This window comes from Anguilla anguilla, chromosome 17 (genome assembly GCF_013347855.1).
Source record: "Anguilla anguilla isolate fAngAng1 chromosome 17, fAngAng1.pri, whole genome shotgun sequence".
Taxonomy (NCBI): Eukaryota; Metazoa; Chordata; class Actinopteri; order Anguilliformes; family Anguillidae; genus Anguilla; species Anguilla anguilla.
The window spans coordinates 13,222,583-13,247,303 of record NC_049217.1 but is presented as its reverse complement, the minus strand read 5'-3'; the positions used below and the strand labels follow the sequence as shown (position 1 = coordinate 13,247,303).

Below are 24,721 nucleotides of genomic sequence, written 5' to 3'. Positions count from 1 at the left end.
GATGGTTTGGTGTTTGGGGAATTCAATCATCTCCATCTGGCCTTTTAGGGTTTCTAAAGAAAGACCTCCATTTGCCCAGCCAGTGCACTCCACTGAGACACTGGGAAAACAAATTCTCAACCAACCTGGCACACAGAAGCTTGTTTCACTGCGCTTCGGCACAAACCGGTAAATATAACATCCACGAACAATGGTTTTCTCATATGGCAGGCTGATTCTCCATTTTATGCTTTTTTTCCTGTCCATTTCAGCCTGTCAGTTGAAAAAGATTAGATTTCCATGCCACTTTGGTTTGCTGTTTTGTCCACAATTGCTTTAATGGCTTTGGAATTCCTCCTTGCAGGGTCAGCAACTCACTATGGAGTTGAAGTTTAAAGATCTATTCCTAGTTATGAGTAATGATTCTGTCTATGAGACATTTACAGCTGTTGGTCAGTTTCCCGAGAGTGGGATGCCAGGAGTTTCCCTAAGTGGCTGATGACAGGCACTAAACAGGCCCCCTAGATTAGAAAAAAATTCCAGAAAGGGGCTAGTGAGTGGCTTGCCTCGTTCAGGCGCCATTCTAGTTCTTGTGTATGGATGGGCCGCATGGAGTGGGATCAAATCCTGGCTGTGCCAGTTCTGGCTACGGCCCGTAGCCCCGGAGTATTGCCCAGCATTTACGAAGTTTCATTTGGCAGGAATGCACGTCTCATTGCTCCGTAGAAACCCCCGCTGGTCGATTGGGTGCCTGCGGGTCTGCTGCGAGCTGACACGTATTCTGACTGATCTCTGTGCAAACCGGACTTGTGAGCTGCGGCTTACTGAGACGTGACGCTTGGTATCACATGCCTCGAATGAGAGCACATGCATGCCTGTGCTGTCCTGAGATGAGGTTCCAGCAATGAGAGCTGATGATATATTTGATTCCAAATTGGGAGAAAAAGGAGGAAAGGGCATTTTAAAGAACGAGAGAAAGGACTTATGGGATATTACTTTTCTTGGAGGTTATTGGAACTGTATTAGGTGCTTTCACATCTTAGAGGATCAACAGAACTCACTCACAACACATCAGAACACAGAAACAACCATCTGCGACTGATGTACAAACATTCACACATTTTTTTTTTTTTAAAAGGAGGGTTTGAAAGAAGCAGAACAGTACATACGGTTACACGCAAAGCGCACTCTATTTAAAACCGAGGTTAATCAATAACAGGACCCCGGCAATAGGTGTGAACACAGCTGACGTTCCCGAGAAGCCCAAGAGGTCTTTTCAAGAAGTACGCACAACCCTCTTAGCGTCTCGCTTTGGCATGCACCTGTGGAAGACACTCCTTAATGTGTGTGGGAGGGTGGAGTTTCAGCGCCTGAGGGACAATGCTCGCCTGAGATAATGTTACTGCCGCCACTTGCCAGACGCTGAATGAAATAAATGCGCACACAGACAGACAGACCCATCATAGCCATTACCGTCCTTATAACTAATGGGAACCCTAAGATGCGATAAATCTGTTGTTCAGCTGTTTCCATGGCCCGCTAAGATTATTTTTGGTTGGGAAAACAAACTTCTGAAATGAGTTAGCAATCAGTGATCCATTCAAGAAAGATAACACTCTCGACATATATTATAGAATATGAGGTCCATAGGCAGTATCTTTTGAAAATTTACGAAGTAATGAATCCATTTAAAAACACAATCATGATAAACTTACCTGGCTCATTATATCTCATTGAAAAAATATGTATATATATTTTGGTTAGGATAATTGAAGTGTTTAGATCTTTTTTCCCCAAATCTTTTTTTAATGATTTAATGACAACACCAAAGAAATTATATTCTGGAAATGTTTAAGAAACATGTACTCTCTCTCTCTCATTCTCTGTCTCTCTCTCTTTCTCTCTCTCTTTCTCTCTCTCTCCCTCCCCACCCCCTCTCTCTCTCTCTTAGAACACATTAACATATTTGGGTGTTAATGCGCATACAACAGGGCCGATTATCCCCTGTGTTGAGATCCATTCAATAAACGAGGCACAGCACTTATCCTGCATTAGCAGCCCATCACTTAGGCTTGGCTGCACCGTGAAGCTGTCCACTCTGGGTCGAATGCAGGAACCCTCAGCCCTGATGCCCTCTCACCAAAAATGAAGTCCTTGCTGGTGCATTTCAAAATTACTGCCAGAAGGGGGAGATGTTGAACCAATAGAGTGAGTATTGTTTTAAAACTCCAGGCTTTTGTAGTTGTCCCCCAGATTGATCATTAAAACCCATTTTTTCATTGTACTGTCCTGCATAGGAAATTACAACCAGCTGTCTTATATTGTAACCATTCTGCTGATAAAATGGTTTGTCATTCAATCAGCATTCAACAGCTAACCTTCTTTGACTTTGCCCTTAAGAGGTATATCCTGGAGTGTGCAAACTAAGGAACAAAGGGCTTGGGATTAAAACAGTTATCTAGTGTTAAAAACTACACATTTTGATGTCCGTAAATGTGTATGGACTCAGTAAATGTGTCATAGAAAATGTGTTACAATGTCACACCTTGCAACCTTTGTCATAGAACGCTCTGACATGCTGAAGACATTGTCCACTTACTGTTGGTGTCCTGAACAGTGTGAGCACACATCAGGAGGCAAGGTAAACGCAGTGTCTCAGAGCATATTTTTAAACCCCGCACCAATTTACAAGTGTGGATAGAGGATAGCCGCCCACCAGCCACCTTCGATGGCTGAAAATAGGATCCGACCTTAATGAGCTGTTCTAAAGTCACCTCAGGAGAGCCAGTAACAATTGGACTAAGGTGTGAACCATCATTTGGCTAATGGGGAGCAGACCATTTTAGAAAAGACTGTTGTACCCCCCACCTCTGCCAAACCTGTTCACGGGCTGACTGAAATTGGATGGGTCGCTCTTCTCCTTGATACAGAAATGTTGTCTTTTTTTTTTGGTACCTACAGAGATGGAGTCCATATATTTGCTGGGAAATGTACACAGTAGAAAAATATAAAGGGTATATATCATTTGATTTTCATGGCAAGTCTCCAAGGTATTGAAAGAACTGTTCCATCCTGTATAAAGCCAATCACACATAAATGTCTTAAGGAACAGAGCGTTCAGCACAGATTCTGACCAGATGAGTCAGTGGGCTCCCTCCCCAGACGCTTGCTGCATTTCATGTGTTATCTGCTGGGTTATTTTAATAGCTATTAATAATCCAGCATCAACAAAGTGCTTTTTGAGTGATTTGCCATGTCTGGTTTGAGTTTCATGATCAGATTAATCAAAGTTGTCCAATAACATAATCTCGAAAATGGAAATGTATGTAATCTGGCACGCCTATCGTTTGAAATATTAAAACAACTGACATTTCAGTACTTTGCTAAGATGGACCCTGCTGTCACTGCTAAAAAGTTTGATGTGATACTGCGGAATTAGCTACACAATCATTTAAGCACATTTCTCTGTTATGTCTATTTGTTTCATCCTTATCATCTGGTTTAACTTCTTCAGTGCCACAACAGAAAGCTGACATGAGTATCGTCCATGGGAATGCTGGGATAATCCAACTGCCACATCCCTTTATTGCCATCTCTAACCTTATTATCACAGCAAAATAAGGCCACATGGTGTAATCTTGTTTTAATCTTCTCTCAAATTAGCCCAAGTGCAAAATTTTCATAATACCATATTTTAATCGCCCTCGAAATAACTGCTGTTCACCTAAACATGGACATTCTGTTCTGTAATTCTAATTATCTTCCCTCAACATGTAAGTTGAAAGTTCTTTACCCTCTGCTCTTAGCTTTGGTGATTATTTTCTTTGTTCTGTATGAAGTCATGGCTTGCTTTCCTCTTGTTCTTGCAAGGAAAGGATATGCAACATTGAGCTTCTACACATACCTTTCTCCCCTTTCACTGGTGCAGGTCTCCATAACGGGACTGTGAACGCTCCTTACATTCCTGTCTGATGCAGGAGTGTTGGACAACAGCTGTCGGTCTTAACTTCCAGACAGGACTGGCAGCACACATTTTTCTCCTGTTCCTGATTCTTATGTCTTTTGGCACCCCTGTGCTCTCCAATAAAGACTAACTTGGACACTGTGATCCCTTGGCAACAGCTGTTGCTATGCATACCGTCCTGAAAGCTCATTGGTACTTCCATTTTCAGGATCTCATTTGATGGGACATTTCTTTATTGCAGCTACACTGGAGAAACTTGATTTGCCCTGACTGGCTGACCATTCCAAATACAAAGTGCAAATTATCATCCAGTGGCAATGGAGTGCTCCTGAATGCATACCATTGTGAAAATTTTAAAATGAACCCAAACTGTTAATTGATTCCTTATGGTTTCAAGCTGTTCATTCTCCAGGATATTCATTTGGGTGGCAAGTTCCAGGTTGATACCAATCAGCTGGATACCTACCACCCATCCTTTTCCTCTTTGTGTCCATTTTAAATGCTGGTGTGTCCCTTGACCTGGGAGACACTGTACTGGGAGGTTTTCCAGCTGCTTTTTTGAATGGAGGTGAAACCAGTAATCCAGTTTACTGCTTATGTGGATTTTCTTTCTTCTTGTGAGCACACTCATGAGAGGAGCCTTTTGTTTCCAGTAGCTAAGTCTTTTTAATCCACCCCCTGCTTTTGCACAGCCCACTGTTTACAAAATGCCCCGACTTACACCTTAAGATCTACATTCTTTACATTAATATTGCCAAGCAGTAAGCCAAAGAAAGAAACATGTTTTGTTTTGCTCACTGGCAACTTTAAAATATGTAATCCTTCAGCCCTTGATCTAATGACAGAGGTGGTTTTAGGTCTGTTCTTTTTTTTTTTTTTTTTTTAACCAGAGGATTTACTGCCTCTTGCAACTCAACATGATTTGCTTATCTTTCTGGAGTTCAATGGAGTTTAAAATGTTCCAGCCAAACGTATGTACAAATAAGTTGCCGTCTCATATTGTTTAATCCTGAGCAGAGATCTTTTAGAGGTAATAGTGTGAAATTCTGTAAAACCATCGCACTTTAAATGTGCACATCCTTGAATTATTTCTAAATTGTTAAATGCATCCACCTGGGTAGTAATCACAATATCATAGATTAACGAGTCCTGGTATTTAGGCACTGGGCACACATTTCAGTTAACATCAACTATCATATTAGCAATTTCAGGTGGCAGTGTAGATTAACACAATGATTAAAGGAACTTGGTTTGAAACTCAAGGGTTGCAATTTGATTTTGAGCATATACTCAAAATCAGTATATCCCGGTTTCAAATTAAAGTTAAAAGTGTTACGATTTTTTTAGTACTGTATTTATTGTCACTCGTTGTTGTACAATATAGTATTATTTTCAATTTCTTGCAAGGGTGACAATTATATATGTGTGTGTGTGTGTGTGTGTGTGTGTGTGATAATAAGATACCCATAGTGGTTACGTATGGAGATACATAAATAGTTTTATAATTTCACACTTATTTTTTTACAGGTTCATATACTGGATTAGATAAAATAGCTAAGGGGAATACCTTATTTTCTAAGGTATAAACTTACTTAAACGTTCTGTCTGCTATGTTGCTCAAACCTGGAATGCAACGTAGTTTAACTGAGCAGGATTTAGGCGCAGAAAGATTTATCCATTTATATTAAAAGTACTCGTACCCAAAATTATTTTGTCTATGTCTATAGATGCACTTTTTGAAAATTGTAAACAGAATTTTTGCATAATTTGGCTGTATAAGAAAACAGTCATCAGATCAGGCGTAAGGCGAATTGAAATAACTTCCTCTGTTGAGCACACCACTCCTCCCGTCTTCTCCGCTTTGGTATATCCCGTTTTCAGTCGAGTCCTGCAAAGCGGGTACACCTACGCGGCTCGGGGACGTGCACGTCCTGTCGTGCAAAGCTGACGTCAAAACGCCTTTGAGCTCGAAAATGTTTGGGAGTGTTGAGAGAGCTGGGAGCTTCGGGGGATTTTCCAAGAGGAAAATAATACAAATGTATCCGTGAGAAACCCCAACATATATCATAGATTGGTGCACTGTGGTGTTCTACAGTTTCTCTTGGTGTGAAGTTCGAATCTTCGGCTAACCCTAAGAAAAACTTTGCTGTTTTGTCCGGAGTAATGTCGAATTCTGGGACTCGACGGAACGGGTCTAGCATCAAAATCAGACTGACAGGTAAGCGCGTAGCTATATAACGTTTGCTTCTTTTCTTAGAATATCTTAGATTGTACTTGGTTTTGTTTTAGGTAGTGAGCTGGGAAGATGACCACGCTGTAACTTGGGTGTGTATGGTAGCTAAGCGAGCTATCTGTGTAACGTTAGGTGGGTTATGTCGCGAGCTAGCTTTAACCAATATGGCTAGTTAACAAGCTTGCTGACCTTAAATTATGAATATGCCGGGTGCCATCCTTTTTCAAGACAGGTTGCCTTCACCATTCATTGGTAGAATGCCGTGAAATTGCAGTTTTTGCTTGGGGACAGAACCAGCCGCTCATTTGTCAACGTTAACTAACGTTAACATTAGCTAGTTTGCTAATGCAACTAATTCGCTGTGGAACGGGGCAGGTTATTATGTTGCTTGTCCGAGAATCAACAGCCGTAACTTAAGTTGGGCAAATGGCTCTTAACACTTAGTAATTACTGGTACAGGAACGAAGTTGTTCAGAGAATGTAACCAGATATGTATGTTTGCTAGCCAACTGAAATGTCTATTGTAATACCAGCTTTTGTTTTATTTTGTGCCTATGGAGGTGGAGCTGTGCCTACTCGGGAGCTTCGCATTAACCAGACCAATCGGCCTGTGAACCTATCTAGCTAGCTTATAGCCTACTTTCAGTGTGCAATATCAGCTAGCATTGCCGATAAGTGTTAGCTACTTCTAGCTGGCTTATCGCTGTATAGTTTAGCATACAATCAGCTAACGCATGGGGCTTTCCCTTTATAAGATAAGATGATGCCGTAGTTGTAAATGTGGATTACACAGGCACGTTCGTTAGCTTCTGCTGGCTAACTTCCTTCTTGCCAGTTTTGGAGTCTCTGACAATCACTTGTCCTTTCTGGCAGCAAATTAACGATACGAATGTTGACGTTATCTGCTACTTATTCAGCTTTTTGCTGTCGTTATTTTTTCAGAGATCACCTGCCTTCACACCGCACAACTTAGCGGTCTGGAAATAAGTTACATTCAAATGTTAGGGAAAGCGTCCTAGCTAGACACTGTAGCTGTATGTAGTTGGCTTGAAGTTAGCTTGGTTTGCTCTTGTTTTAAAAATGTCCGCTAAATCTGAATGTCTATTTCTCTGCTTTAATTTTTTTATTTTAACTGACAGAAAACGTCCGCTTAACATTTTAGTTAATTATTAGCTATTCGTTAATTATCATTGTGTATATTCATGGATAGCAAGCTTATTCTGTCACGGAAGAAGTAGAATTTTATCTGAATGGAAATTTATTCAAGTCAAGGGTGGCATATTAGCTGCTCCTTCGTCACACGGCTCATAGCCGAGCGGTTACACAGTAGTGTAAGCTGTAAGCCCCGTGACCTCTCGGGTTACCTGTGAAAGTATAGAACGCGTCTTTGTGCTGTGTCGGCCTCCTGTAGGGGAACACATATTTGCTCAGCAATCAGCTTGATCATCACGGTGCAGCGTGACAGCGAACGTACTCTTCTTCTGTGCCGACAGGTGTAACTTGTTACGCAATGTATATTAGCGCTTCCTTTAGTCCCAAAGGAAAGGCATAACTTTTGATCTCACCGCGGCCGACATTACACATTTTTCATGTTGCTTTGTAATTTACTCTTTTGTGAATACTTTCGCGTTGACTACCCTATGTCCTTGTATAACAGATACTATTAACAATTCGGTCTAATCCATGTGTGTGACCTTGTCTCAGCTGACTAGCTACCTGTATTTAGGTTTCATTTGGACGAGAAACACCTCAGTTTGACTGTTTTGCGATCAAGAGCCGCATTCATATCTAATCATTGCTAGGAGAGTGTGTTTGACTGCTGCTGGTGTGTATGGACTTGTCAACACTCCTGTAGTTCTAGTTCAGAATCAATTTAAGGAACATTGAGTACTTCTCAAGATGATGGGTGTGCTATTTTTTTTTCAAGTTTATCTCTATTAACAAGTTGCTCAACATGTTTCCCTGTATGTGTTGCATTTGAAGCGGCACTAGGTTGTGTCTGCCTCAATGTGTTGATATAAAGTCTCCTAAGTCTTGACAATACTGATCTTATTTATGGTGTCAATTAAAAGGTATTGCAATGCAACACAAAGTTGGCTAAACATTACACACCCTCCATGTCCAGTAAGTTTGTATCTAAAAGTCAAAAGTAGCAAAAGTTATATTACTTGTAACTAGTGTAAATATCTTTATACATCAATCACTATACATGTCCTGAGAGTTCACAGCCATTGAACAGAGCTCAATTAAAATGTAATGGAAGTTGGTAAACCTGTCTCAGGCTGCCATCAACAGACAAAAACCCTGGGAAGAGGAGAGAAAAATGTTTTTAATCTTTGCATTTTGCGGTGATAGTTTCCCCAGCTCCTGTTCACCTGGGATTTTTATCCACCGACTGTGCTGAAACACAAAGGGTTTTGGCTGTGGATCATTGTTCCAAGTCACAAGCTCCAGCTGTGCTCTTCCCCAGGAAGACATGAAAGCAATTCTAATTGGCTGGGGAAGTAATGTGTCATGCAACAATGGGTAAGCAGCCACCCCATTGGTTACTTGGCAGTGTTTTACTTCTTTTATGACTCATCAATCGAGACATTATTGTGGTTTTAAGGTTTTTGTCTATGAGTGTTCCCTTCTTGATTGGGGGGATGGTTATGGCATTTGTCAAGTGTCTGCGTATCAGATTGTATAAGATGCAGAAAAACTCTCCGTGATAGGTGAAGGCCTGGTGAATACTGATGTAGTAATATTTCATGTATACTTTTTCATATAGTTGTCATACTGACTTGGCATCAGGGTTGCAACAGCAGGGAAGACTGCATGATCATCTGTTTGAAAGCAAAGCAAATGACCTCATATGTTGCCTTTTTCAGTTACTAGTAGTCACTTGTAACAGGAAAATACAAGTATCTATGTTGTAACAAACTGAATTTAATCTAAAAGGAATTCCCCATATTAATAAATTGCACTGCCCTCGCTGCTATGAACTCAAGTCTAAATAACCTGTACAATTTAGTTGTGATATTCAAACCAGCTATCCAATTTAATACAAGGTTATTTGAAGATTCCGTTACTTACAAGCCCACAGAATGCCCCATGCTTCTCTCGACAACGCGAAGCTTGTTAGCTTGCAGCCGAGCCTCTGAAGTTCGCAGCGCACTCTTTTCTCCCGGCATTGCTTTTCACTGCACCACTGTGTTGACATCCAACGCCTTTTTTTTTTTTCTCCAGCTGGCTTGAGATGTTAAAGCAGAGAAAAACCGTGCAGCATTTCCAGTCTTTTTCAGCATGGGTTCTATTTACGGAGCCAAGGGAGAAAGGAGTTCGCACACCACTGGGGCCAAACGCTGGCAGAAGGGAGAGAGAGATTCCAGGGTGATTGAATTATACAGTTTTTCAGATTTATTTTTTGTTTGTCTCTCGAACAAAAAAAAAAAAACAAAAAAAAAAAAGCATCTGTTTTTCTGGTGCTGCATGGGATGTCGATTTTACGGTCGCTAACGGCAACAAGGGAAAACACTTGGCATTTGCGCGGCTCTCTTGGATGAGCGCAGCAAGGAGGAAAAGAAGACATTTCCCTTCCCTCGGAATCCTGGCAGAGTGGCCCAGATTCCTTGGAACATTTCCCCAGATTTTTATTTGACCTCTCTCCTGACATGTCTGCAGCTGGCCCAGGGGCCACGCGGGAAGGCCGGTATCTTCGGCGACCAGGCCGACGGCCCTCGGGGCGCGATCGGGACGCACGGGGACTGTTCAGGTGTGATGTCGGGAGAGCGAGGCCATTAATCCTCCTTTAACGGAGGAGCGTTTTTTACAGTGATTGGAATCACATGACTGCGGGAATTATTTATGCTCCTGAGCTCTCGTAGCTGTTTCAGGCCTCCTCTGCGCAGGGGCTGAGAGTTTTCACAGATAGAGCTCAGGGCTGCAATAACCCTCCTCTAAACCAAGTGACAATAATAATAACATTTGCTGTGGCTGCAACTTTTTAAGAGCAGAAGTGGTGGTAGAGAGTGTGAAGGAGAGCAGGGTTCCCAGTAATGTCACATCAGGCTGCACAGAGAAACGGACAGAAACGCATTCACTCATAACTTGTCTTTCAGTGCGTATGTGTTTGCCAAGCATTTTTGAGGAGTCATTGTAGGTGTGTTTGTCTTGTTTTTAACAATAGCATTTAGTCCCTAAAGAAGGCCCTAAAAATAGTCATAGTTGTAATCACCGGAACTATGTAAGATTATTTAAGATGGTTAAACAAAGCATTCTGGTCATCTCACCTCTGCCTGTTGGCGTCTTTCTTTCGGTGAAACTTTTTAAACATTCTTTAGCACTTGTGTGTTTGGTCAGAAATGGCAAAATGAAGCTGAACAGAGTAAGACCGCCTGTCTAACTTGTGGGCAGAGTGACATCAACGTGCGAACGATCACTTTGTTCAGTCTTTTTGAGAACGGGAACTAAATGTGTTGGTTTATTTAAGTTTTTTTTGCGCCCAGAACACTCTTGACGTCAAACCACCGCAAGCTGGGAGCCGCAGCGGTTCGCTGAGAGCCTCAGAACGCTCTTCGCCGGCCCGAGCGCTGAAACGGGCGACTACAGTCCCCTTTGCGGCGGTTTCCTTGAGCACGTCTGCTTCCTGTCCTCAACGTGAGGGGAAAAGCAGGTGATCGTGTCTCCTCCTGTGCACACAAGCCTGCGGTAAACGGAGCTCTCCATGTTTCTCTTTGGCAGAACAGCGGTCCCTCGAGTTTTGAACACCAGCAGGCTTGCTGGGGAGCGGTTGAGCTTGACGTTCCTGGTTCTGTTCTCTTAGAATATCGTACCCCTGCAAACAGCCCGGCGAAAACCGAAAGTCGCGTTTTCTAGCGGTTTCTTTCACGCCGTCATTAAGTGCGAGTTTCAGGCGAATCCCCCCGTTCGCAATGTTTATGCACTCTCATCTCTGTGGTGTGGCTTGCAGCAGATGCTCTTCTGGCAATCCAGCCAATTAGTCGTGACGTGAAACCAAAAGCAGTGGTTGAATGAGTTTTCACATTCAAGGACACAGCCACACCAAACAGTCTGGTGAGGAGAGGAGGGGGGGGGGACACAACAAAGGAAACTATTTAATCATGTCTTTCACTGGCTCCTCTTCTCGTGGAGGCTTGGGGTGACAACAACTTAAATCTTTAACCAAAGCGGATGTGAATGGCCTCTACCAGCCAGCCACCGCGCGGCGGGTATGGTGCTTAGTCATACTCCTCATACTCCGCATTTCTCAGCCTCGACTCGGGCGCGGGATTAGCGTAGCGTGCGACTGTGATTGTAGCGCTAATCCGGTCTGTCAGCGCGGCGTATTCACAGGCCTTCTCTCCCAAATTTAGCTTCTGCTTTGTGTACGGAAGAAGAGTGCAGAGACGGCGCAACCGGAGACGCCGCACTGAGAAATCGATAAGAGGCCACAGGTTCCTGGCGCGTCCGGCCCGTCGCATACGCTGCGCTAACCGCGCTCGGTTGTACTCGCGCTGTACTCGCCGGTGAAGGCCCGTAAAAAAAAAAGCTTTGTGCCCCAGCAAACTGCTTCGTCTTTCGGCGCGGTAAACGCACCCGTTAAGTGGCGGTGGGCGTCCTAACGCGGGTGAGCGTGTTAATGTTTGACGCACGTGGAAGCTGGAGCTGGAGAGGGGTGGGGAGGACCTGGGGAGCGGGGTTTCGTGCCGACCGCTTGCGCTCGTTTGGAAAGCACACTGTCTCCTGAGAGTTCCCTCGGTGGGTAATGTAGCGTGGAGTGCAGTTTCCACATGGCTAATGGTGGCTTTTCCATGGAGGCTGTGCTGCTTCTCCCCTTGAAAATGTTCAGACTGTGGCAGTGTTGCCAGTGAAAGGAACACTCCACCAATAAACTAAATAATGATAATAATGGACAGGAAGACAACAATAATAACCACTTAATAATGCATGGGGAATGTTCATAATTAAGTATAATTCTAGTTTTAAGGGCAGAAGAAATGTATTTGTAATGATCTTTTTAATGTACCCAAAAGGTAGACTAAGCTTACTGCCTGTGAATGAGACAGGACTGTGACTAAAGATACAATAGGGCCGGGGGATAGTTATCTCAGTTTTTTAGCGTGGTAAAACTCTTCAGCACCATGTGGCGTATCTGCTTTCTTTCCCTGATTATTCTTTAATCATAGCTGACGTGGTCGCGTCCCTCCACGTTTCAGAGCCGCATGATAAAGGGGTGGTGACGATTGCTATTTGCTCCAAAAAAATATTGATTGTGATTACGGTTTATTGCCCAGCCCCAAAGATGTCATTTAGCCACCCCCCCCCTCGCTTTGGTTTGGATGTTTATTTTTATCTTGGAAAATATTGATTTTGCATTTGCAAGGGGCGCCGAAATATTACATTCAGCCTGGTGCCAGATGACTTGCAAAACAAAAATCATTGCAATTTCTTAAATGTACGTTTGGCTAGACGTCATCTAGCTAGTACTGGGTTATCATTACCTTGACTTTAGTGAGTAATATCCAGCTGTATGAATGGACCATTAGTTCAGTGTAATGCGTATCACCTGATCTGTATAAACGCACCTGCTGTGCAAATAAAGCAGAAATGCCCATATTTAATGTACTGTGCAGTGAACCCATCCTTCCAGATTGTGTTTTAATTGACCGCGGTGACAGGCGGCTTAATGAGATCGATGGCGTCCGCGGCTCCGGCTCCGCCCGGCCCCGGGAGAGTGCGGCGCGGCGTGGATATCGCCCCGGCGACAGGCCGCGGGCGGGGTGGCGTCTGCGGAGGCGGCTCGCGGCGCATTGGCGGCGGCGGCGGCGCTGGCCGGGGGAATCCTGCTTAGTCAGGGAGCGCCAGGTCCGGGGCTAATCCTTTCAGCAGCACTCACGGGTCACATTGCGCTCCACTTTCTCTCTCTCTCTTTTTTTTTTTTTTTAAACATTTTTTTTGAAAACCTCTCCTCCTCCTCCTCCTCTTGCTCCCGTACGTGAGGCGACGCGGTGGGGCGTGCTCTGGTTGGGGGGGTTGGGGGCGGGGGGGGGTGGTGTCGGGGGGGTTTCGCCTCTGCATCGGCATGTCAGGCATGCGGGGCCCGTCTAGCATTCCGCGGCGCGTTGCGCAACCCCGACTGGAGCAGGGAAAGGGGGGGGGGGTTAGCGGTTAATTACTCCGTCCCCGGTGACCGTCTGCCGCTGCCCTCTGTAAACCGACACCATGGATAAGACCCGAATCGTTAACCGTGCCCGCCGCGTAAACGGACCCGCCTCCAGCCTTTCGGCTCGCGGGGGGAACGCGCCCTGCCGGGAGAGGGGGTCCTGACGCGTGTGTGCGCGCCCAGGCCCAGGCCCAGGCCCACACTTCCCCATTACACGGTTCATCCTCTGCATTGTGCTGGTTCTGGGTCAGTCAGGACTGTAACACAGGATATTACAGGGCCGGGCGATAAACCGTAACATTACAGTGAGTAACTCTGTATCGCCTGATGAGGTGGTTACTTCGGAACTTCCGAGGCCACGTGAAATGGTTCCAGGAAGAAGTAGAACTGGTATCTTGGGTGTTGATCATGCACCTTCCATGTGATCGTTTTGATGTTTTTTTTTTTTGGTTTCTTCCTCCATCGTATGGAAGCTGCATGGCCATGCTTCAAATTGGCTGTCATCAAAATGCATAGGAATGAAAGTTTAGTTTTTTTCCCCCCACAAGCATTTAATGTGGTCTTTGAAGTTTGGAGGTGCAGTACAGTATTTTTGAGTTCTCACTTTCTACTTTCCTTCCCTTTTACTGCACTACATTTTAAAAAATCATTGTACTGAAATATGAAGCTAAGAGAGACCGATGGTGTAAAAAGTCATTAACGGTTCATTTTACCAGACAAGGAGGGGACGTATTTGTCTGAAAATGGCTGCCCCTGTAATGAGAGTGGAGTCTAAGCCTCCGGTGCAAAGCAAGGGCCAGTCTGAGCATTTATTATGCTTTAATTAGGCTCTGCAGAGGACTTATCCATCTGAAAGTATGCGGGTTTGACCCTCTCTGCTCGTCTGAAATGGCCACGCTCAGTAATTTGCTGCGGCAAATTGCAGACCTAATTATTTTCCGATAACAATCAAGCATAACAGAAACAACAATGCGATCCTGGGAGCGGAACACCTGTGTTCATCAAACGACTTTTTATGTGAAAAAGAATGAACAGAGCTTTGCCATTTGAGGTAGTTGCAGTCAAACCTTATAGAATGTGAAACAAACAAAGTACACATTTTTCAGTCTTTATTTTACAGTGACAGGGTGGAAATTCTCAGAATATTAGATATTGCTGGTGTATGACTTTGAAATGTATGAAGGCAAGCCTTTTTTGCTAATGCATTAACATTGGGGGGGAGACAAAGTCAAAGGAAAATCGCACTTTGTCCTTCACTTTCATTCATTCGTTTCAAGTGGTAGCCTACATAATACAGTTACAGTTTAGCTCAGTGACTTGTTTTGGTAGTCACTGAGCGAAACGGAAGAACTGAGTAAGAATCCCAAAAATATACTGTAAGCTGAAGTTTGTGGAAACACAAGGTTGTGTTCAGCACAAAATAGTTATCGCTTTATATAATGACATAGCCATGGGACACGGCAGGATGATGGCGTATAGGCATCTAGGCCATTTGAGTTGCTGGGACCGAGTGGTCGGGGGTAAAGAAACCCAGGCAGACCTCGATTACTCGGGGGTTGTCAGTGTAAGGCTTTATAGATTAGATTGGCGATTTGCTTTCCTTATTTTATTGCTCTCGTAAATCGATTTCCTCTTCTATTCGGAGAGAAGTGCTTTTAAAGACGCTTTGGAGACGGTCTTTAATTTGGCATGTGGGACGTGTGTTGTTCGACGAGGTTGCTTTAATCTGTGGGCACGGTTCGGGTTTTGCTTTCGCGAGGCGACGAGCGGCCCCGGTATCGGGCTGGATGCGCTTTTCGACACCGCCGGGCGGACGGTCGAAGCTGCGGAATCCGTTTACGGACACGGCGCGCCGCAGCTGGATCAGAGGCAGGAAGGACGGCGGGGAACGAAAAGAGGAAATCCCTGAAATGACACACCGCCATGTGGGCCAGCCTGCGCTTTCTCAGACCGTTACCGCCAAAAAAAAGTCTTCAGACCGCTAGCACACCGGGGGAGGGGGGAGGGGGTCACACGCTGGGTTTAAGATGCTTTCGGGAAATAAACCGCCGAACAGAATCAAGAAAAACAGTCTTGTGTACTTTATTCACTCTGCGTTCATTCTGTACTGGAAGAGTTATTTCAGAAGCAGGAAGCGTTGATTTTCAGTGTTATGGGCCAAGGGTCAAGACTCTTAGAAAGAGTAATAATTTTTATTAGCTAATCTGAGATCTGAAAAAACTCTTCCCATCATGCATTGCAGCATTGCGTCATTTGGATGTCGGGACACAACGTCAATTTGTGTGCTTATACAATTGAGAAGTTAGCCTACTCGATGTTAACAGAGTTATTTTTAGGGTACATCACGCATAGTAAAAGCTGTTGTTTGCATGGGTATGAGAAGAGTACAGTAGCACTGTCAGTAGTGTGTGTCAGGCTCTGATAATCCTTTGTCCTGCTTGGTGAGGGAAAGGCTCTGGGAGACTCCTTGCATTTTATTTGCTGTGTAGATTAATGTCACTGCAGTGTGCTGCTCAATGGTACACATGGGTACAGTCGACCCAACCCTCAGCTGGAGGGGAAAGAAAGCATTCCGCTAACGCTAACTGGTTTTTTTTGAGCATTGTTTTGTCTGGGCGGCAAAACAAAATCGAAACTGCAGACTAAATAACCAAACGTCTCAAGCCAACAGAATAACAATAACAAAATGTAATGAGCACCAGATTGTCGGAATTTTTTATTTAAATTTTTATTTGTGTTCCAATCAGGGACTGATATAATAAAATCTTTTCTTAATGAACTACATATATTTTTTGCGATAAAATGTAGTACAGTGGATGATAAAACTATCCACTGCTGTCCCTATTCAACCCTGACCGACCCCCCCCCCCCCCACCCCCGATATCTGATATATGAAGTAGCCTAATATTAACACAGACCTGGGGCTAGATGCTGCTGCTGCTGCTGCTGCTGCTGCTGCTGGTAGCTGTTGGGGGTTGGTGTGATGGCTTTGATCACGCCGAGCCTTATTTCGCTGAAGTCTGGAAATCGACCCTTTAATGAGCGCAAATGTTTGTGGAAGCGTTCATTAAAAGAAAAAAAGGGAAGCGAGAAGCCGCCTTTTCAGAGAGCTCGCGCACTGAAGGGCCCATAAATAAACCGGTTATGCTGCTTCCAGGGTGTGGGGGATTAATCAGAACTGCTTCTGCACGGAAAAGCGAAACCCCACAAGGCTCCTGAAACCTCGACTGGCGTTCCCGTATTCGGTCGAAGGGACTTTTGGAGCTGGTCCAGTCTACTGCGGGTGAAAGTGCTCTTGGTGGGGTGGAAATTGGCACGCCACACGATTGAAATGGGACCCAGCACGGTGTATCGCGTAGCAGGGTCATAGACAGGCCTGGGTCAAGTACGTATTTGGAATTCTTCAATTCTTTAGGTGCTGGTGAAATTTGAAAATGCTCCTGCAGATCAATGAATTTTCATCAGAATTTTGTTGTTAGCCCAAAGCAGAAGAAAAATATTTTTCTGAATATTGCTGAAAATGGATTAGAACAGTTTCTGTTAGTACAATTGTACAACTTTGCAGGAATTTAATTGTTTAAAAAATTTAATTGTTTAAAAAAAAAATAAAGGTTATTATTTCAAATAATTATTTGACCCAGGTCTGGCTACAAAGTTGGTTAGAAAAGGTGTGGAAAATGGCCTGGGCAATAATGGAAATTTGAGCATGAGTCTTCTGATTTAGTGTAAATTGTTCATCGGTGTTGAATTCTTGTCATAGCGTGCGGTCAGTCTCGTCTGTGTATTCGGGGAAGTGGAAATGTCTGAGACTTCCTCCTCATCACCAGGATATGGGGCAGACTCATCCAGCTGGAAAACAGTCACCGCCCACAGAGATGCGATCGGCCCGTCGGCCTCCTTGATTGTGAACGGCGATGTTTGTCGTTGCCGTGCTGCTGTGCTGTGTTGCATTGCAGCGCGGTCCACGCTCTACGGACCGAGCGGATATTTGCCGTAACTGTTTATTTTGCGAAACCTCCCCAAGCCACTGCAGGTCACGAGGCTTTAACGGCCAGCGGTGGAGCTGTCAAGTTTCTGCGTGCCGTTTTGCCGCAGGGGGGGTGTAATTTGTAGCACCACCCCCCCCCCCCCCCCGGAGGCTTCGACCTCAGCAGTTCCCCTTACAGCTTACAGTGTCTGTGGATTGCAAAACCGCGACCATAAAGGGCCGCTTGTTCCCTCTCATTTTTACACAGGGAAGTCTGCGACGCTCCGCAGCGTCTGCGCGGCATCGCTTCCTCGTGATTGATCCACGGCCGCCCTTCCCCGCAGGACGCGGTCCAAAGCAAAACCACCTGACTAACCCACCGTGTCGCCGCGGCGTCCGCCCGCCGTTTAACGAGAGGGCCCGCTCGGGAGCGCGGCGTCTCCGCAGCGCCGCTTTTGGCCGGCGGATTCGGAGTCGGCCTGCTTGACTCACCATCCCTGTTCCATCCCACGCCGAACCGCCGAGCTGCGCTCCTGGTGGGGGGGGACGAGGGGGGCGGGGGCGGGGGGGTTGCCGCTGCAGATTCTCCAGAAGGAAACGCGCTAATTTGGCTGCCGCCCGGCCCCAGGAAATGAGGAAGCACCGTGGCGCCGCCGAACCGGAAAGCGCGGCTCTCTCTCTGTCGCCGAGCGCCACCCAGCTGACTGCGCGCACGCCGCCGCGGAGAAAAGCTGCTGTGTCACCGCGCGTCTAATTAAGCGCTGCATTTCGCTTTCGTTTGTTCAGCGCCATTAACCGCCCCCCCCCCCCCCCCCCCAGCATGTTCAGGGCTGCATGGTGCTCCCTCTTTCTAATACAAGCTTCTCTGTTCCATAAAATACCCCCTTCAGTTTACATTTGTTCAGCTGCATAATGTTCTCTTCTTTTAATGCAAGTTTCTCAGTTCCCCGTTTCTCTCTTTACTTTACATTTTTTGCTTTTAGTGTACTTCCAATTTTAATTTTAATTTCTCAGTTCCCTAATGTTCCATTTTAAGCAGTTCAATGGTTTTTGAGCTCTGTAAAGGACTCCCTGTTAGTTTGCATGCATTGGAATGTGCTACCAGGCTACAAGGCATACAGTCAGTCTGTCCTGGGTTTCCTGCTGGTGTAATTTACCCCTGACAGCAGGAGGAGATGCCTGGGCACATCTAGCCAATTAAAGGTAACGGGACTCCACCAGGTAAAATCCACCAGGTTTGCCATGCCAGTAGGTTCTGAATGGCTGTAGCATTTCCCCGGTGTTATATACTTGACAACCTATCAGCAGAGCCTTTAACACTTTAAGGTGTAAGGGCACAAATATGTGATTGGAACAGAATGTTCTTAACTGAATATTCTAATGCTGCTGTAACAACATCTACTGGTAATCGAAAACAATAGAGTACTGACTTCAAAGAGCCAGTCAAAGAACAGGAGGGTAGGTGGCTCATCTGCATGAAGTAAACATTGCAACAGTGAAGGAAAGCAGATGTTGTGTAAAAAAAGAAAAACGTTTGCAGGACTTGACATATACAGTTGGTTAGCTTCTAATTTTAATTATCACTATTTTTAATTACACATTCTAACTTTGAACTGTGATTGTGTATGTGTGTAAATGTGTATTTCAGGGGGAAAGAATCTTTTCCCTTCGTTTCTCATGCATGTCCGTAGCGTTTTTATATGTTAAGCTCACAAAGTTAAATTCAATTCACTTGTTGCCATGGCAATAAAACACTGAATTTTGAATCTTGAAATCGATTACAGCTAAATATGGAAAGCACCAAGACCGGTTTGTTTTGCACTGACAAAGTTTAATTTGAGATTGTTTGTTTTACTGGCCCTGGATTTAGAAGATGAGAGGAAGAAGGCTGCTGCACTGTCTTCCGGAATGTTCCTTGGGATCTCCTCAATCTGGCTGAGACCAGATTCAGAATGGCACGTTTGCTCTGGAGCATCTTGTAGGGAAAAAATGTCATTGGTTTAGAAGATTTGGCAGTGGTAGCTGGTTGCCTGTAGTCGGCTAGATATAGCCTAGATGCTTTAATGTTCCTGCTGTGGGGATGTTCTGCGTCAGTCGGTCGTAGGATTGGTAATTCTACCACTTCATTAACATTCATTACAAACTCTAAACCATTCAAGTGCTCCTCACCAGCAAGGGCCTGTATTCAGTTGTAGGTCAATGAAATGAGTGATTAGGTCATTGTCCAGCACAGCAGTGTGGGTGGATGCTAAGAGTCCACTCCATCCTGGCCATATGGTCATATTAAGACTTTTATTATTCTTAATCTAAACTGGTTGCTGGTTCTGACTGCAGAATGCTTGCATTAACAATTTTGTCTAGTGATTTGCAGACGACTGCACTTTCCCCAAGTTATTGTGAGGTTTGGTTTCGGAAAGTGCATTCGTTTGTGGTCTCCCCCCGCAAAGTAATTTACCGGCCATGGTGGGGAGGGTAAAGGCGGGAGGTAAATATTTGCATTCCGGTCAGTTTACATAATGAGCCTAAGCAAGAGCCTCTCATTAGACGGCGTTGATCTCCTCATGTTGTCCGTGGGTTGTTGAGGTCAGGCGGACATGGTGGGAATTCCCATGAGCCTGTCACTCAGACGCCGTTCCCTTGTAGGTGATTGGCAGGACTGACTGGCCCAGAGCCCTCCACCGGGAAGGGTCGGATCTTTGCCAAATCCCACCTCACCAAACAGGCTAAACGGCGCCATTAGCTACAGGTCATGCACTGAGACACGGTTCAATGAAATTGGGCCCGACAGAACCTTTTTATGAAGTTTCCTTTTCCCCGTCATTATTGTATTTTTTAGATTTTTGAATGAACTGTTTTCCTTTACTTAAGTAGCTGAAACAGTGCCTTTAAAAATAATGGCCCAAATGGTGCAGAAGTTTCTTTTCAACACATTAAAATAGCGAGTTAGCCTCTCTCTCATCTAATCCCTATAAATCAGGTGGTTCAAATAAAGGCTGATCTCTTATTTCTGGGGTAGCCGGTGACAGCTGACCGTCGCTCCATGCCAGACTGTTTGGCCTCCGGTCAAAACGGCTTAGTCAAAACACACGGGCGGGATTGTTTGCAAAGCCGGCTAGCCCCCAGGACGAGCCGCGAACAAACAGCGCTTTGCAAAGCCGCCCCTTTGTGTGCGAGGCCGCCGCGTTTGCGGGAGCGCAGCGCCGCGCGGCTGTGTGTTTGCCCCGCGGTTCACCCGTCCGGATTAGACGCGCTAATAAAAACAGCGGGTCGGACTCCATTTTCAGACCCTCCAGAGCACACATCCTGTTTCACAGTCAAAATCGTTAGGGCGCGCCCCTCCGCCCGCCACCAGGTTTCTCAGAAAGTCCCGAATCTTTCATTTGAAACTGCTCCTTCACTTAGGCCTAACGCTTAAAATGAGGGTGGCTTTCCTAAGGGTTTTGATGGAGAGCCAGTTCCAGGCTCCAATTCAGGAATCTTATCGTTAATACACGCTGACAGATAGAGAATCATAAAATGTGCCCCTGAGTAAAAATGTGATTATTTTCAGTTTAATAGCTGTCACAATTTTCAGAAAGTGGCTTAAATGTCTAATTAGTCTGTAGTCAATTATGGCAACTTCACTATGGGAAGCGTTTCATGAAGATGGAGAAAACGTTCTGAACACTTTCATGTGTTTTATATTTGATGCAGTAGTTTTCTCTTTGCAGAAGGAAAAATTGTTTCCGAATGTTGCATTAGTTATCCCTCAAGGTAGCATTAGCTCTGTGGTCGGATAAGCTTAAAACAGCGGGGTTTCCCACAGGAAAATAGTTAGTTTTGGTGGAAAGCCCAGTCGGGGTGAGGGGTTCACCTATACACGCCAAACATATATGTGACAAACATGCAATGTTGTCAATGTTATGCTTTTATAATGTTTATAGAGAAAGCACTTCATTTGAATGAAAAGCTGCTAGTTGTAGCTTATTTTATCTGCTTAATCCTGCTATTTCATTCCGCTTCTGTTACAGGTGTCGTAATAAAATGATATATGACAAATCTGTATTATTGTGAGTTGGCATATAATGGCAAAAATAGTTGTTTTTGTCCAAATGCAAGTGAAGTTGACCTCAGTTGTTTAGCTGGTTGATTTGTATATTGTGTAGACATTTTGTTCATGAGTTCTTGTAGACTTTCTTATTACAATGAATGATACTGCAAGAGTGACGTCTACAGCATTGAGGTTCTTGCTCAGTTGGATTCTTACTTAATTACAGTTGTTAATTTGACGCCTGGGTGGCCCCTGCATTGCTTTAGAATGATGTAGCCTAATATGTAGATCCTGGGGATGCCACAATCTTTTTTGCAAATGGGGGTGTCACAAAATGCACAAATGTAAAAGGTTCAAGATAGATTTTATGGCGACTTCGACAGCGTTTTCCCAGTCTCTGTAGAAAGTGACGCGGGCATTGGCAATCCTGCAATGAACATCCCAATTTCCGATTTTGTCGGTCTTAACGCGACCGTGGCGTTTCCATTTCAGCTGCGATTAATCCGTGTTTTATCTGCTTTGGGTATCCACAGCCAGAGGCGCTTATATGTGGCAAAATCTCCATGTGTACATCCCTGTTTGCACATCTACAATCCCTTTTTATTTCATATTAACTATGCAACAGATACACACATACCTGAGATTTTTTTTTCAAGTTTCTGCCGCGAGTTGTTTGGGAACGAGGGATTTTTTTACTTTGTATAACCTACTTTTTTGGGAAACATGGGAGCCAATTAAATGGGTTCCATTATTAATGTAGTGCAGTAGGCACACGAATACACTTTCATTTACTATTTAAATGTATAATTTACATGCCATATTTACTATTTACATATGTATTGCTGGATTTTATGAGCTACTCTATTTTGATTTTGGAAACTTCCGTATCGTTCATTATAATTCTGCCGTATGCCTCTGTTCATCCACAAAATCTGAATAGCGGGTGTCGGTGTCCGATTCAATGCGCTCGACCAACATCCCCCGCTATATAAGTGAATACGACGGTTTTTCAAACATTCCAGCTTTATTTGCCCATCGGTAGTGACTGGAACAAGGCTTTTAAAATAAGCGCTGTGCTAGCTTTCGCTGCCCGCGCGTTCGCGATTTAAGATCCGAACGACGTTCTCGGGCCGCCATTACAAGAATCCAATTTTGCAGATGTTTTACGACTCTGTGGGCCTGTGATGTTTTATGCGCAACTCTTCATGGGCTTGCGAGCAAGGGAATAACATCGCTGTTTCACACGTACAGGATCAGTATCGCGGTAAAGACTGTCGTTGGTGAGAGATGGCTTCTTCCAGGCAGGCGCGGGTTGCTGATAACCCAGTTTGGGCTGAGTTACAGCCAAATTTTGTTGCTGTCTGAGTTTATTTAAGCAGTCAATAACTCGATATGGTGTGGGTCTGCGCTGCAGTGCCCACCATTTAAACATTCTCCGTGGTTCGTTTTCTAACACTTAAGGAAGGCCCTTTTCCTCCCCCAAGAAGCCTTGAAACAAACTCATATGAAATTGAATTATGAGAATTTAATCATTTATAGGCATATGTGTTGAAACACGTCACTTAATTTTTTATTTATCATTCACAGCTATCCTGCTTAAGCCGTCGCTGTCATGCAATAAATTACCTGCAAACTAGTCGCTTTTCGGCGAAATTCGCCGTTTTGAATCCAAAATAGGTCATTTGTGTGATTGGTGTAGCCTACATCCGATGAGTTTTTGAAATTGGGGGGGGGGGGGGGGCCGTAGTGGTTTACCTAGCAAGTTTTCACCGCAGGTTTTCGCCACAATCCGTTGGTAATGAGCCAATAACTGTTACACCACCGCCGTTTGTGGTGTTCACTCGATGTGTGACCCTGTCATAAAAGTTCCCCCGACCGTGAAGACTGCCTTACTTGTTTACATTTTGGACAGATGTGGCTCGTGGGTAAATCTATCGCTGTTTCCGTCGCAGCACTTTCGATACAAGCAATGTTGGAAGCCCTATCTTAAAATTTCTTCTTACGGTGAAGAGTGCCTGACCCACAACCGTAGTAATGTGTTAACACTAAATTTTACGACAACGCTAGCTAACCTTTCGAAAGTCACGTTAAACAAGTAGAAATTAACGCCATCAGCAGTGATTAACAAATCTACCAAGTATTTTAATAATGGATTTGCAGTCGTGGATTTCGAATTATATGTATTTTCTTGTAGACCATTAAGAGCAATGGAGAAGAGTCAACGTCCTAATTGTCAAATTGTCTGTACCCATCGCTTACAGCAAAGTGCTAGTTATTTTTGGCTGGACCGCAAGAGCGGGGCAGTCCTCAAAACCACATAGGCCTACTAGGTTTTGACCTGGTCTTGTTTTTAAAGTGAAAGAAAACCACTGGCTGCCCTAGTGACGGGTGCTGAGCTGACTTTCATCACTGTTGAGCGTGTCTTTTCTCATACCGGAACTGTTGTGGCGTAGCGAGTAGGGCTGATATTTTGGGGAATCAGCGCAAATCTCCAGCTCAATGTGAATGTTGTATTGACGAACTTGTATAATGCCCAGCTGTGTTGGACTGGTGAGTGCTTTCTCAGAAAAGGCAAGGGAACGTACAGCACAGCCATCGTTCCTCTGCCACGGTCCTTAGCAAGTCATCCGTCACTTCACCCAGCGTGGGGGCGCGCCTCACTCAGTCATGGTTTTCCCAAATAGCTCGCCGCTGATGGATTCTCTCTGATCTCTGTGTATTAGCCTGCGGGAGCAGGGTTCCTGAGCTATAACCTACAAAAGGCCCCCAAGAGACCGAGTTCCCCGCTCAGCGCAGTATCTTGGGTAATAAGGTTTCCTGCATTGTAATTAAGTGAATGTGTAACCGTTCTGGACTCGGAAAGGAATTAATCTTGCGAACAGCGTTGAGAATGTGACTATAGCCACTGACTGCCAAATATTCTGTGATTATCTAGGATCTGGATTTTCACAGGGGGTCCTTGAAGGTGCTGTTTGGCATCCTGTCCAGATATAATATGCAACGACTATAAATTTAATATAGTAATATAATATAGTGATATAAAAATATAAAACTCTTAAGATTTAAAATGACATTTTTTCCTTTATGTTCGGGGTCCTTGGATCACAAAACCCCTGACCTAGATCATTCCAGAATTTCGAGTGTGCACTGAGGTACCAGCACCTTATTCTGTTCAGAGCATTCCAGATAAGACCTCATTCTGAACACAGTGATTGCCAGTTAGAGGGCTGCGGCATAATGCTAATATTCCTAGCGAAAGTAGGACATTAGCCATGTTTACCTATGGAAATTGCTGGTTTGGTTGGGATTCATTGCATTTGGGTTTAGTTTTTTAGTGCATTCCTGGCTGTGTTGCAAGTAGCTTGCAAGCAAAGTCGATTAATAATTTACTTTTGGAATGATGG

At 44.5% G+C, this 24,721-nt stretch overlaps 1 protein-coding gene across 5 annotated transcripts in view; it reads left to right on the top strand.

Moving 5' to 3' along the window:
• The first annotated feature begins 5,886 nt into the window (after positions 1–5,886).
• Positions 5,887–24,721, top strand: part of LOC118216602 (E3 ubiquitin-protein ligase SMURF1-like) — a 36,669-nt gene continuing 17,834 nt past the window's right edge. For 4 of the 5 annotated variants that reach the window (XM_035397931.1, XM_035397930.1, XM_035397928.1 and 1 more), the window contains exon 1: positions 5,888–6,161. In XM_035397931.1, coding sequence (XP_035253822.1) covers positions 6,107–6,161 — 55 coding nt within the window. In that variant the 5' untranslated portion in view covers positions 5,888–6,106. Of the gene's footprint in view, positions 6,162–24,721 lie in introns of all 5 variants that reach the window. The other variant, XM_035397929.1, reaches the window with a different exon arrangement.